This window comes from Chamaea fasciata, unplaced genomic scaffold (assembly GCF_029207755.1).
Source record: "Chamaea fasciata isolate MVZ Bird 193981 ecotype frontalis unplaced genomic scaffold, bChaFas1.0.hap1 SCAF_1, whole genome shotgun sequence".
Lineage (NCBI taxonomy): Eukaryota > Metazoa > Chordata > Aves > Passeriformes > Sylviidae > Chamaea > Chamaea fasciata.
In genome coordinates this window covers 136,904,795-136,919,067 of record NW_027094086.1, presented here as the reverse complement: position 1 = coordinate 136,919,067, position 14,273 = coordinate 136,904,795, and the positions used below count along the sequence as shown (strand labels likewise).

The 14,273-nt window shown below is 41.2% G+C and overlaps 1 protein-coding gene across 1 annotated transcript in view; it reads right to left on the bottom strand.

Moving 5' to 3' along the window:
• The window catches only part of APBB1IP (amyloid beta precursor protein binding family B member 1 interacting protein), a 64,182-nt gene extending 52,810 nt beyond the window's left edge, over positions 1-11,372 (bottom strand). The window contains exon 1 of the mRNA XM_066199236.1: positions 11,011-11,372. Within this exon, the coding sequence (XP_066055333.1) occupies positions 11,011-11,190 (180 nt within the window). The 5' untranslated portion in view covers positions 11,191-11,372. The remainder of the gene's footprint in view (positions 1-11,010) is intronic.
• Between the last annotated feature and the right edge of the window lie 2,901 nt (positions 11,373-14,273).

Here is a 14,273-nt window from a genome sequence, read left to right as displayed (position 1 = left end):
GTTTCATCCCCAGTCCTACTCTACTGTAACTTTTCTGTCAGGTTTTTCTCTACTTTGTACTAATACTAGAAACCCTTAAAATCACTACCGACTACAGAAAGCCAAGCAGGAAAAAACCTAAACCAAACAGAACAGTACTTTAACAATAAGTTTCCCAGATTATGCATACGATTTTAGGCAGAGAAAAAAAAAAAAAAACCAAAACCAAAAACAAAACCAAAACCCAACAGAATTGAAATAAAATGAGGAAATTGCAGTTGTCACAAATAAACAAGCTAAGAAGGGCCTTCTGGGAAGCATATATGTGAAATGTAACATACTTTTAAAGTGATTGATTTTCAAACTGATGCCTTGTGGACCACCTTTTGAAGTAACACAGTTAAAAGTATTCCTTTTTTTTTTTTATTTCCCCCATTTTCACATTCTCAGATCTTTGCTAAGCTCTCAGAAAAACCTTTTAAAAAAATTATTTTATTTAATAGTCCTACCTTTCTCATACTGTATATCTAAGAGATTGGGACATTTTCTCTTCAACCTCCTATTCTAATCACCAATGAGTCTCACTTTTAGTGAATGTATGGTAAGTCCTCAGAGGTTTATGTAATACATAAATATTGACTCATTAATTCCAGAAATCCTCCAGAACCACTGGATCTCTTAATTTTTTTACTTTCCCAATTTAGATAGGAAATTGAATTGTTTCATAGAATCTTTAATACTCAGCTGGATGCTACTAAATGAAGAGGAAAACAGTGGTACAAAACTCACACTTCTTAAAAAAAAATCATCCTCTGAGAAATACTCAAAGCTAGCCCCCTGTTCACAGAAAGAGCGGCCACATGGTAAAAAGGTTTCTACACTGAAGAAGTGTAGAAAAAGAGTTAAAAAACCACTCACATACCCTGTGAAACATTGAACAGGAAACACTGTTACCACCTCTGCAACTGAGCCTCAGCAGAGTTTATGCAGTTTAACCAACAAAAGGGCTACAACAAAAAAAGGAATAAAGAACAGTATGATGTCAGAAGATAAAGACTTAGAGTGGATTCATGCTATGAACAGCACTGGGAACCAGCCCACTCAGTGATCTGGGGAACAGTTACAGACACAGTCATTACATTCAAAGTATTGTTGCTATTCTTAACCTGCTACATACGTAAATAGCTGAGATAAAAATACATGAAGTATATTTCTACAAATCACACAGAAACATCAAAAGCACACCTTCAGGTCTCAGTGTAGTGCACAACAGTGTGTAAGTGTCAGAGTACCAGACCACCAAAATAAACACTGTTTGACTCCCCAGACCACTGACCACTAACAGCACTGCAACTTCTTGCTTAAGGTATTGCTTAATACCTAAATGCCTTCTGGAGTGGAATGAGGAAATCTTTAATATTTTAGAGAGACACAGCAGTAGCCTGAGGAGCAAACTGCTCAAATCAGAGATTCACCCTTGTGTACTACAGACTACACAAAGGAGATCATCCCATAGCAAAGATAGAAAAAGGAAGAAAACTAAGGAAGAATGATGAAAGTGACAAGAGTCCCACCATAAAGTGAAAAGTCGGAAAGAGGGTAACTGATTGTCACAGAAAACAGATGTGAAACTACTGTCATAAAAAATGCACCAAAACCTAGGGGAAAGTTACTGAAGCACCATTTCATCCTGACTTACAACACAAAACCAAAAGGGATAGTAAATGAAAGTCTAAATAACTGTTCCAGGGAAACATGCATGGTGTAACTCATCATCAAAACTGGTGAGTTAGCAAGCTGAGGAGTTGGTTTGCTCTAAATGCAGTTGTAGCTAGAAGTGCTAGTATGAAGTAGAAGTGCATAGAGCTTCCGGCTAGGATGATGAACTTCATGTTTTAAGACCTAAAATAAAGGATCCACCAATTTGGAACCAGAGTAAAGCTTTCATGATGGACAGGTTACACCATACCTTCCAGCATGAGATTTCTTGCCTCCTTCTAAGTACATGATGCTAGCCACTGCTGGGGATAACCTTCTGGCCAGATTGACTGCAGGTCTCAAACAGATCTAACTAGGTTCCTTACAGTGATTTTACAGTTAGATGTCAAGAAAAAACTCATACTACACAGGTCTCTCATATACCTAAGTGAGGCAGGATGGAAGTTCCTTAACCAGCTACTTCATCACATCTAGTAAAAAAATCCTTAACAGCCATTTAGGCCCACTTTTAGGAAGTAAAGTACAAGAGAACATCTGTCTCTGCAGACTTCAGTCTAGAGAAACATAATCCAATTAGTTACTAATTCTAGTAGATACTAAGAATGGAAATTGAAGTTTTGGAGTGATATAACAGAAACGGTTGCTGACCCCAAGGTTTCAAAATCACAATCAGATTTGGCAATTCGCATGTTGACTTTCCTGTTTCTTACCTCTATGCCATGGCTCTGTAACTCTCTTCTGCTTTAACACTAGCTCACATTTTGAAAAGAACAAATTAAAAGCAATTAGACTGCTTACAGGACTGCACTTACCTAACATTGATAAGCACTGTATTTTTCAATAAAAAACTTGCACACACTGATAAGTCTGAAAGCAGTTTTTTACTAATATTCACTATTCTTCTGGGAAATTTGGTGTGTCAGTAACTGTAGGCTTATCTGCAACTGAAGTCACACTGCATATTTATCTCAGGGATGGTGTGACAGGCTGTAACTCCATTCGTGAGGAAATAAAAGTGACACACTAAAACAAACGTAGCTTCAGGAAGACTGTACAACTGCAAAGTATCCTTATTAGTTCAAAAATGAGTGACATCTGGCTTTGGATTAATATTAAAGTGGCAGATAAATACAATCAAGAGAGAATCTAATGTTAATGGGGTACTAGATCTCATATTCTACTAATCCCAGAATGACCCACCCAGAGATAAATACAAACACTGTTAGATAAAAGCACCCCAAACTCACAGATTCTGCTCATGTTTCACACAAATTTTAACTATGCCATTTATACAATTAAACCTCTTAAAAACTAGTTCCCTTTTTGCCATTTTGGAAATACATAGTTATGTCATGTTTTCCAGGAATAAACCTGCAGTGAGGACTGATTTAGGAAAAAGTCTTTATTAATCCAGAAGTCCCAGATTTCACCAACCTGGAAACTACACTGTTTCACTTAAATAATGATAGCAGTTGTATTTTACACTTGTTTTGCCAAGATGATAATAATAATAATTTAAATACTACAGGAACTCCTGTGCACAAGTACACTACCATCTTTTTCAGTGATATTTGAGTACTGCATTTTCAGAGTGACAGAGAGGGTGAGGAGTGTAGGGAGGGCAGGGAGAGACAGACAAACATTTAATATGCTTGTGCAGCACCACAGGACACTGAGTGTGAGGCCATCCTCCAGATGGTGCTGCCTCAGCATCCATCACCTCTGCGATGAATCCACCACGATCCCCAGCCTTCCCCTCTCCCCAAAAACATACTTTTTTCTTTAACACCCTTGCTGAGAGTGGTGTGTGGGAGAAGCAGCTGTGGGTCCTGTTCTTAGGGTGAGGCAGGATGGCAAGAATACTGAATGGTCACTGAATGAGGTGAATTACTGAATTACTGAATGAGGCTCATTTAAGTGAAGCCGAAAGAAACAAGGGACTATCTAAAAGCTTACTCACAGTATGTCAGGAAGAAGTTACCCAAGGCCAGAGGAGGGGGTTAGCAAAGGGTTCTTGTTCTGAAAGAGGACAGAAATAACATTTAACCTATGACTGCAGTAAAGGCATGGAGAGGGATATGGCATGAAGGCTGGGTATGAGACTCCTCACTAAGATCCTCTGCACAGTAACTCTCAGGCACAAACACAGTCCGGATCCTTGGCTCCAAAAATATATATTCCAAATATACTTGAGCAGCTGGAGAACTGTGAGTTAAAAGCACCTTATGAAAGGTGGGGAAAAAACCAACCCTGTGTAAAGCACACATGCAAGGAGAAGAAAGCCTGGGAGCAATTTCTGTGTACCAGAACGGCACTTTGTACCTTCCTGCCAGCTCCCAAAGGGGATTGTTTCTATGGAAATCAAAACAGTGCCACTTCTGTTCATTTTTATACAGTATCCTCACATCAGTCAATGTGCTTCAGTCTGGCTTGTAGGTCTAAGAACATTTTAAAAATACAGCTATAGTCTCAGTCATCTGCTTTTTCTTTTGTCACAGGATTATTTACTGCAGAAATGTCCAGTCTGGTGACTTTCTCCTCGTGAGCCATACAGGCAGCACAAACCATGCAGAATAAAATGGTAGGAGAAGACATATTTCCAGACTTATGCCTTCACACAGACTGGTAAAAGAAATAATTCCCTATTCTGTGCCAGATTAATGGCACACAGGAACAATATTTCCATTCTGCCAACATATCTTCTCCTGGAAAAGGCAGAAAGCTGGGTGGAAGTGTGTCCCCTGAGCTTATGAACCACCAACTCACCCAGGCTCATCCATTTTGAGTTGATAACGTTTCCACTTCAGCTCTACTCAGGTATAAACAACTGCAGACATCCAAGTTATCAGAACTCAGTATCAGAACCGCAGTTTTAAGTTCCCCCCGTTCCCTGCCATGATAGCAGCACAGAATGGCAAAAGAGTAATGTAACCCTGGGTAGCAGAAATTTAGTTTCCACATTCCTTCCCATAATCTGTAGCTTGTTGATGTTGGTGCAATGTTTTCCTTCCTGTTTTTTTTTTTCCTGTTACCCAACACTGGTGTCCAGAATTTAGATGACAGCAAGAGACTGTCCTGTACTTTAAACAATTGCCAGCAAAATAAAATAATGCAATTTTGATGTTTAGCTTCACAGTACATAAAGCAGGCTGTTCCCACACTAATAGATTGTCTAAGGAGCAGAAAATAGTAGACAAGGAAGCCCACAGATGAGAGAGGAAGGCATACAGGGGTGTAAAACGAGAGAAAAATCCTTCCTCTTCTCAATGCCCTATAGAATCCAGAGATGTTAAAAGTGTGGAATAGTGAAAATAATAATATAAGAAAGAGGAAAAAAGGGAAGAAAAGTTACAGTACCAAATTTGAGTGCAGGAACTGGTACGTTGGCTAGTCAATGGCTCAGCTTTACCAACACTCACTCCCTCCCACAGTGAGCACTAGGTAAGCACAAGATATGCTACAAGGGCCCAAGATACAACTGTCTCCCCATACAAATAACTTATTCCTATGACATATTGTTGGCAAAAGCTCTAAATCACCATCTTTTTTCTTACAATCACATGTTCTTATCAATGCGAGAAATGCTTAAGGGATGGCACACATGGTATGGGAAAGGAACACTGAAAAAGGAAAAAATACTAACATAAAATGCTCTCACAGTAAGAGTGAAGCAAAAGGATGAATCTGTAAAAATTCCATTAAATCCATCTGTTCGTTTTGTACGCAGTTCATATATTAAAATCATATAAAGCAAGTAATGCTTTAATATGAATTTATAGATATTTCACCAAAGTACTGTGCTCAGTAACATAGTGAGTAGCAGAAAAATTAAATGAAGATTTTTTTACAAATCTCAGTTTTATACTACTGACTGAAGTGTCAGGTACAATTCTGACGTCCACTGTTAATTTTCACCTAGCAAATTTGCTTCTTTCAGTCTATACAATGCAGTGATTACATAGAGATTTAAGCAATAGGTTTTAGATGAAGACCTGTAAGGAAAGTGGAAGCCTGGAGTCACCACAGACAGGACATTGTATTGGCATGGTAGTGGTTGCTTTGTCACAACCCAGAGAGCCCTGAACTGCACAAGAAAAACAGTTAGGAGAAGAAAATGCACCAAAAGGAGAAGAGCCTTGAGACATTTCCATTCTTCCATTTCTCTAAGATTTTCCATGAGAAGGAAATGTTACTACCTCCCCCTCTTTTCCCTTAGGAGTGGAGGAGGGATGGAACAATGCTGATCTGGTCACAGCAACTCCATCATGACACAGGGGAGACAAAAAAAGCCAATCTAGAGACAGACATGAAAGGCTTTGCTGGATCTCATGTAAAAGCACGGCCCCCATGTGATAGAACTGCCGTTAAGCTTATGATTAATTCCTTCCTAGAACTGGCATCCAAAAGTACTGGCTCATTTGTATTTGCTCTCTCAAACATTAGGTCTGTCACCTTCTCCTCAGTCATGAGAATATGGTCACCAAAGTACAAAACTAAGCTGTAACCACAAGTGTTTGGGAATGTTATCCCAAACGTGGGACAACATACGTGTTCATGTTTTTGGCACGTATCCTTGCTTGGTCAAGGCTATCTCAGATACTTATGTCCTCCAAGGCTTATGTACAGCAGATATTTCAAATACACTATTTCATCAAAAAGCAGAGAGAACAGTAATGTATATTTGACTGTTTTTGTGGGGGTTCTTTGTTTGGTTTGGTTGTGGGATTTTTTTGTTTGTTTGGGGTTTTTGTTTGTTTGTTTGTTTTTTCTTTCAATTGGACAGAAAAACCACATCACCTTTCAAAAATACTTTTTGGGCTGATAATCCTTATTTCTGTGCTTCAGTGAAATCCCCATAGCAAGTGAGGGAATGGGGCCTTCCAGTACTGCTAGAAAACACTAGAGAAATCTTCAAAAGTACATCAAAATCTTTCTCTGGTGCAGAAGTAACATAATCATGTGTCTGCAGTGTGGGTTACCTGAAGATGCAGTGAGAGTACCAAAATGGATCAATTAAGGCCACCTAGGAGCATGTTTTCATTCCTGCCAACAAGGACTTGATGCTAACAGTTTAAATGACCATTCTGCTGAGCTTTCTAACTTTCCTGGTGAGTTGCCTTTGAGGAAGATACATCATTTTGCCTGAAACTGGGAACTCCAAAGGTAATTTGCAATTTTTATCAGCAAAAGCATCCAGTGAGTGCCTGTGTGACTGATTTTGTCTCCTGGTGATTCTCTCTATGCTTGATGGACCAGCAATGCTGCTAAAGGCAGATCTGTTCCCCTTCCATCCCCATTCTCCCTGACAGGTGTAGGTACAATGACAAGATTTTCACCAAAATGTTTATTTTATCAGTTGGATTGTCTGAGGACAACTGAGGAGTTTCCGTTGGTAGTAACATCCACCATGCAGAGTCTGCTCATCACTGATAGCAGACACAGAGATTTTTATCCTTTAATACTGATGTCACATGCCCCACTTTTACATCCACTGCTTTAGATTACAAGCAAATACAGAGTGAAAGTAAAAATGGAAATGCACTGAGATGTATCCAGTGCAAAACTTCTATCAGATGTGGGTATGTTCGCATTTCTAAATGGAGCAACAGAGAAAAATTTGTTTTGTATATACACTGAATGTTGTTCTTCTTCTAGGATTCATAATGTGTCTACTCCCCAAAATACTGCTAATACTTCTAATAACTGTAGCCCTTATTTAGTTGAGCCTAAATTCATAGCATGCTGAATCAATATTCAACAAGAAGAAACAGAGCTGTGTGCAGGCTGGCGTAGCTTCTGGCAGCAAAAAAATACAAGGGCAATTAGCCAGCCACAAATCTAAAAAGTCACTTTATTGGAAGAAAGTCTTTGAAACTAATGTCAGGCCTAAACTTTTTGAACTATCATTACCAAACTAGTTTGTGAATTTCCACAGTAAAACTTTAAGTCAGATCAAAGTCATCTGTGCTTTCCTTTCATTCAAAACCCAGAAGCAATACTATAAATGGAAACTGAGGGGTGTGAGGAACACAACCTCATATATGCTGCTGTAGATGCTCAAAAGTCTCCTACTAAACCTGACAAGAACATAGCACCCAGTTTCTTTCTTTCACAGTACAACATACAGCTTTGACACTGGCAGCTCTACTGGTAATATCTAGGGTAGCTATGGATCAATAGGCTGGACAATAAGGAAATACCCCAAATGTCTGTTTTTCCAAGAGCCATGGATCACTCCTAATCATGGGAAGACATTTGGTAGCATTTCTGTGATAGCTGCATCTGATGTGGTTGTCCCAAGCTCTTTTTAGACAATGAAGGGAAAGAAAGGCAATTTTATAGAGCATGATTCATGGCTGCTGTCTAACACTGGGCCACCAAAGCAAGGTTAGCAGTTTCTATCTTGCTGTGTAAAAGACGGTATCGGTGACTCAAATGCTCATATCTACAGCTGGCTGAGGAGAGGCCTGCCTCTAAAGCCCAAGAAGAGCTCTGGAAGGTCTGCATGGATACAAGATACTATTGTCACTAGAGACCTTCCAAACGAAATGAGCTAAAGCTTCCATACAGCTGCAGGCAAATAAGAGGTCTTGTTTTCATTTTTACTCCAGATCAGGACCTGACCATGTGAAGTCATCATCAGAACAGGTCAGACCAACCTATAACAAAACAACCAAAATATACCACAACCAAAAACATTAAAAATGGTCTGTGAGAAAGAAAAACACACGTAGATTGCAAAGAGAGCAGGAAAGGATAAGGGCCTTGATATCTTAACGATATACAGGAAAACAGAATTCGGTTACATCCCTGTAAAGCAACCTCTGAAACAGAAGCCTGCTTTTAAGAAAATCCGTGTTCCCAGATCATCTTATGAAAGGTCAGATGTTGATGAATCTACAAGAAGGACAGGTCCTCTCTTGAACAAGGCAACCCCTTCTCTCCTCTGCAGCAGTACTGCAGACTGGTGATTTTCTCACACATTTTGCAGGGCCAAAGAGATGCAATAGCTGATCCCCCCATCCACAGGTTTCCCAAGTCCTAGCTCTCCCTTCACTACATAGGGCAGAGCAAGAGAAGGAAAGCTTTCTGCTTCCTCTTACCGCTTTAAGACATTCCTTTTAACAGGAAAGGTGAAACACAGCAAAAGCAAAATCGTAGTAGGTTGGCTAAATCTTTTCACCTGTAAGAAATCTTGGGGCTCAGTACTGAAATAAATTGTTACAATATCCAACAGGCCCATCCGCTCATACTGTCACCTCTTTTGTGCAAATTTTTTTCCTACCAAATGTGTTATCTCTTTACAAAAAATATCAAGGTTACACCTTGATTTACGGGTACATGCGTTATGGCGTGCGATCTACTAGACACTGCCCAAGTGTAGTGACTTTTGATTTGTAAAAATCAAACTTTGCTGTAAAAAATACACTTGATAACATAAAAAAACAGCACTTCAAAAGCAACATACCCTGCCTGAAAATACTAAATACTGATAACCACAAATTCCAGCATGAACAATTAAAACACAATTTACTCAATAATTACATTGAACCATCAGTCCTTTTGCCTTCAAACACCAGAATAGTCCGTTATACCCACAGGAAGTATTTAAAAACAAAAGAGAAGTCACAAAGAATGATTAAATGTTCCTTTCAGAGATAGTACATTTTTCCAGTTATGTGTGTACCCAGATGGACCAGAATTTTCTGAGAATAAAACAAGGACTACTCAGTAATTTGTAATACTCCACTGATTCAACCTCCCGAAGACATTTGTACACCATATTTCAAACCAAATTATCTCCATTTTTAAGCAATGCTTGCACAAAGCATTAAGAACAATTAAATGTAATAGTCTCCTTATAAAGCTCACCAGGAAAACAGAACCAGAGGTTCAGCAAAAAGTTAAACATTAGTGTTACAGACATCAAGTTTTAACCAAAATTCATATTCTTTACAAAGCAACCAGAAAAAAAAATACTGTAGATTTAGTGAAGACAAATTATTAGGAGACTGCACAAAAAGAGCAGGTCACTAGTATAGCTCCCTCGAGCACTGGGGCTCACCTATTTGTCTCTAATGACACAGATGGACTACATCAAGCCATGACTACATTTACATAACTGTTGTCTAGCAGCAGGGTAATTGATTAACAGTAAAATCAACAGATTTCATGAGTGAAATAAGACGGATGCAGGAAGAGATGACAAAACATGCATGTCATGTAATTCACAAAGAGGAACTAGAACCAAAGAGGAAAAATGACTGCCAAAATTCTGCAAACCGAAGTTCTGAGAGGGAGAAACAAATGGGAGCAAAGTTATTCACAGAATCAGAGTCATCTCGGACAGAAGATGACTTCAAAAAGTTGAGCTGCTAGTTTGGTGGAACCCTGCTTATTCTGTTTGTAGGCTGTGTTCCTGAAATAAATTTTTAATGACCGTTAGGACAGGCTGGATCATATACTGTGTAAAAGATACCTCTTCCCAGCTGGATAATGAATGGATTTAATAACTTCTCTTTTTGGTGCACGAGGGATTGAAAATCCACCCCAAGCTTGTGGAGATTGCATTTGAGTTACTTCTCCGTGGTATTCAGCTGAGGTTATCACGCGGGATGGACGCTCTCTGAGTCAAGAGACACTTAAAGAGTCCCTAACCTACATGGCCAAAGACACCACCAGCAGAGAGATGGTCACTGTGTTCCTCAGAACTCTGTACTGGCTGTTTGGTAAGAACACCACGTTCTTACATGCTTACTGTAAAAGTAATTAGAGCACTAACACGGTGTGTTCTCTGTCCGCTTGGTCCGCAGTTTTCTCCCTCCTGCCTTCCCTTTCCTAACGCTGGTCCTGAAACAGAGCACCGCGCGTCCCTCGGGATCCCCACCGGCCTCGTGAGGCTGCACGGGAGCTTTGGCACCCCTGCCTTGCAATGATTAATCCTCGCTTCACCCAGGGGCTGGGCACAGGGAAGGTCTGACCCAGCTTAACCCCGCCGAGGAGAAACAACCATCACCGGGACTCAGCACCGCAGCGCGAAACTCCACGTCAGCCTTCCGAGGCCAGGCGAGCCGCCGGAAGGTCGCTGTCCCGAGGGGGAGCGCGGTGTGCGGGGCTGTGTCCCCCCTGCGGGCTCCCACCGCACTGCCCAGAGCGGCGTTTGCCGCACCCCCCACCGGAGCTGCGCCGCTCGCCGCCCGGGCTCCTCCCGCGGCGAGCAGGACCCGCACAGCCCGCCTTCCGCAGCCCTCCCGCCCCGTCGGGTGCCGGGGACCCTCGGGGATCCGGCTAATCCCTCCCTGCCCGCTTTACCTCGGCGGGCGGCCGGCGGCTCCGGAGGCTGCGAGGAGGCGCGGGGCGGCTCTGCGGGACCGCTCTGCGGGACCCGGCCCGGCTCGGTGGGGCCCGGCGCTGCCTGAGGGAAGTAGGGGCGCCCCGCCGTGTTCGCAGCGCCGCCCCCGCCCCCGGGCCGGACGGAGGCGGCGGCCGCATCTCCCGGGCAAATCCCGGCCGCACCGAGCCGCCGGAGCCAGCTCATTCCCTGAGTTTCCCACCCGCGGCCGCTGCCCTGCCCGCACCCCCCGGGCAAACCCCGGCGGCACTGAGCCGCCCGAGCCTGCTCATCCCCTGAATTTTCCTCCCGCGGCCGCTTCCCTGCCCGCATCCGCCGGGCAAACCCCGGCGGCACTGAGCCGCCCGAGCCAGCCCAGCCCCTGCGCTCCCCGCCCGCGGCCGCGCCTGGGTCGCCCCAGCCGGGCCGGGCGCTCTCGGCTGGACTGCGCTGCCAGGCGCTCTCTGCTTTTCAGACAGAGTTGTGTTTCTTTCCCCGCTCTCTTTAGTGACTCTGCATCTTCTATAACGTGCAAGGCAGAGAACTGCTTTCATGGCATTTTTTTGTCACTTCGTACCTTTGGAAAAAGCTGCCTTGAAGGGTACTTTGATTTTATTAATGGAGTAGGAATGATTTTATAACACGTTAAAATTCCATAAAAACTCGGGGAGGAAAATAAAAATTGAGCCGTTTCCATCTGAAGTTAAAAAAAGCAAGTGTCCGAAAATTCACTGAGGCCTTGAAGTGCTGATGTCACCAAGTTAAAGAGAGATTTTGAGTACTATAAGCCATGTGCAAATAGACCTCTCTTGTTTTAAAATCCTGTTTTCAGTGCTTATAACTTTGCCAAAACAATGCTTTTAGCAGAATTTTTTTCTGCTATATCTAAAGCACTGGCAGTAAAGTGCAGTGAAAAAAGGTAACAATGTCACCATCACCTCCTTCTGTTATGTCAGTTTAGAGAAGCCACCAGGTTGTTCAGTTTAGTCTTGTGTTTATAGGCAATTTGTATTAAAATTCCAGATTTTGCTCCAAAGCAGCCACGAAATTCCATGTTTTGTTCCTCCAACACTGCTGGAGATAAAATAATTACAGCAGAAGGATGGTAGGATTTTAATTTACCACCATGTTTTTACACAGCAAATATGTTTCAATGCTTTAAGGGGTAATTGCTTTGAAAAATTCCAGCTGAGACAACTCAGCCATATTTAAGAATGCATTTAGGGAATAATGCATTGTTCTGCTCATGTTATTTTAAAAAATCCAAATTATTTCACTGACAAGCTGGCTAAAATCTACCAGAGTCTTTGGTGAGATCAGAGCTTCATTTTTGGCCAGGCACATGAAAATAAATTTGGCAAACCGCTTTTGTAAAATCGTGTACATAGTTATTAAGCAGTTATTAGCTAAGGAGCTTGGGAGTCTGAGATTCATGGATACTGCATATTGTCTTTGCCGACTTTATTTGCAGTTACTCCTTTTGATTTTTGGTATCATTATGGTGCCAAGGAAAGATGTACTTTGAAGAAAAATTCATTGGCAGTTATTTTTTTTAATTTATCCCAAAGTCAATTTTTAAATCAGCACTTAGCACTGAACACTCTGCATGTATTAAATAAGCAATATTGGATGGTGCATTTTGTTGTCAGAAAGTATATTTTCATTTCTATATGTGACCTACCAGTAACACAGTTACACCCTGAATACACTAGTGGTTTCACGCTTATTTGCTGTTGTTAAATACATAGCCAAGATATTTGTTAAGATGATGTAGGAAACATCTATTCTGCTTGTACAAAGTAGCTTTTGTTTGCTCTGTCTCTATATTTGTTCCTGTCCTCTTCAAGTATCCTGAAAAAGGCTGAGAGAGCCGAATGGCAGTATTTTACAGCTCTCAAAATCTCACCCGGCATTGCCTATAAGAGGAACGGTGTAGACAAGAACAGCACAAAAAAAAAAAAAAAAAAAAAAGAAAGCAAAGAGAAAATAACAGAAATCCCAGAAAATCCTGAATACTGCTTGTGAAGTTTTTGGTCTGTGTTCAGGAGCATGAGGATTGTGCTCCAGTGGGATGGGTGGAGGCCATCACGTCTTCATAAGGAAGAAATGTGGTGAGGGAAATGCTACAGCAGATACAGGCTTGATTAACAGTGTGTGTTCTAATGTTAGAGAGATACAAAGTTTGTGAGAAGAAGAGGTGGAAATAAGTAAAACTTCCTAATTCATTTTTTTGTCAAATGAAATAAACGTGCAGCAGAATCATTCCCCAGAATTCCAGCCCTACATTCTGCCTGCTTTCCTCCAGAAGCTTTTAATTTTCTAATGGGAAGAGGAGACATGCACTCCACCCAGGTTACAGTTGGGTGTTTCTCAGCAGCTGCATGACTCAAGATCTAAAAGAAATTGTTCTTTTCCTTTTCTTATCATGGGTCAGTGGATCACTGGGTAGATATGTTGCCATTGTACACCCTCCACTGAAGAAGAAGGGGGAGAGCTTTATTAACCTCCCCAGTCCTTTTGGATGTCCTAGTAATGTAAGTTTCTATAAAGCAGCAAATAATTTAGAATTAAAGCAGAACATCTGTTTTTGAGAGGGAACAAATAGATATGTTTCTAGTGTCAGGAAACCAGCGATATATTGAAAAAAAATATTAACATTTTACCATAAATGTGTTCCCTTAAATTTTATTGACATGACTTTATACACTGATAATTATGACCTGACTTTGTAGAGACTGACCTTCATTTCTCTACAGAGTAAATGAGACACTACGCTAGGATCTTAGCAGATCTTAGCTAAGATCTGCAGAGTAATGCAGGATCAATCCATAGCCCTCAGTGTTATGAATGGAGAGGGTGCACATATGTAAAATATTCCCAAGTCATTGTGCCCCTAGCCAGCAGTATAAAAAGAGGAAAAGAAATCAGTGCATTAATTAGAACTTTTGTCATAGCAAAACACAGACAATGCAATTGAAAGGGTTGTTTGTTTTGTGTCTTTTCAAACAAAATAACTTTCAGGCAGCATAATGGAAGTTTTGATCATAGAGGATAAAAGCACAGATACAAGCTACAAAATAGGATTAAAAATATGTGTTTAAGGCAAGTGATATGTAAAGGCTGGATATCCTCTTTTCAAATAGTACCATGCAGATACTGAACAGCTTTGGTACAAGGACTGGATGATCCTCTAGGGTACATCAGATAAGCTTAAAGAGATTGCAGTTAGTGAGAAGTGACTCAC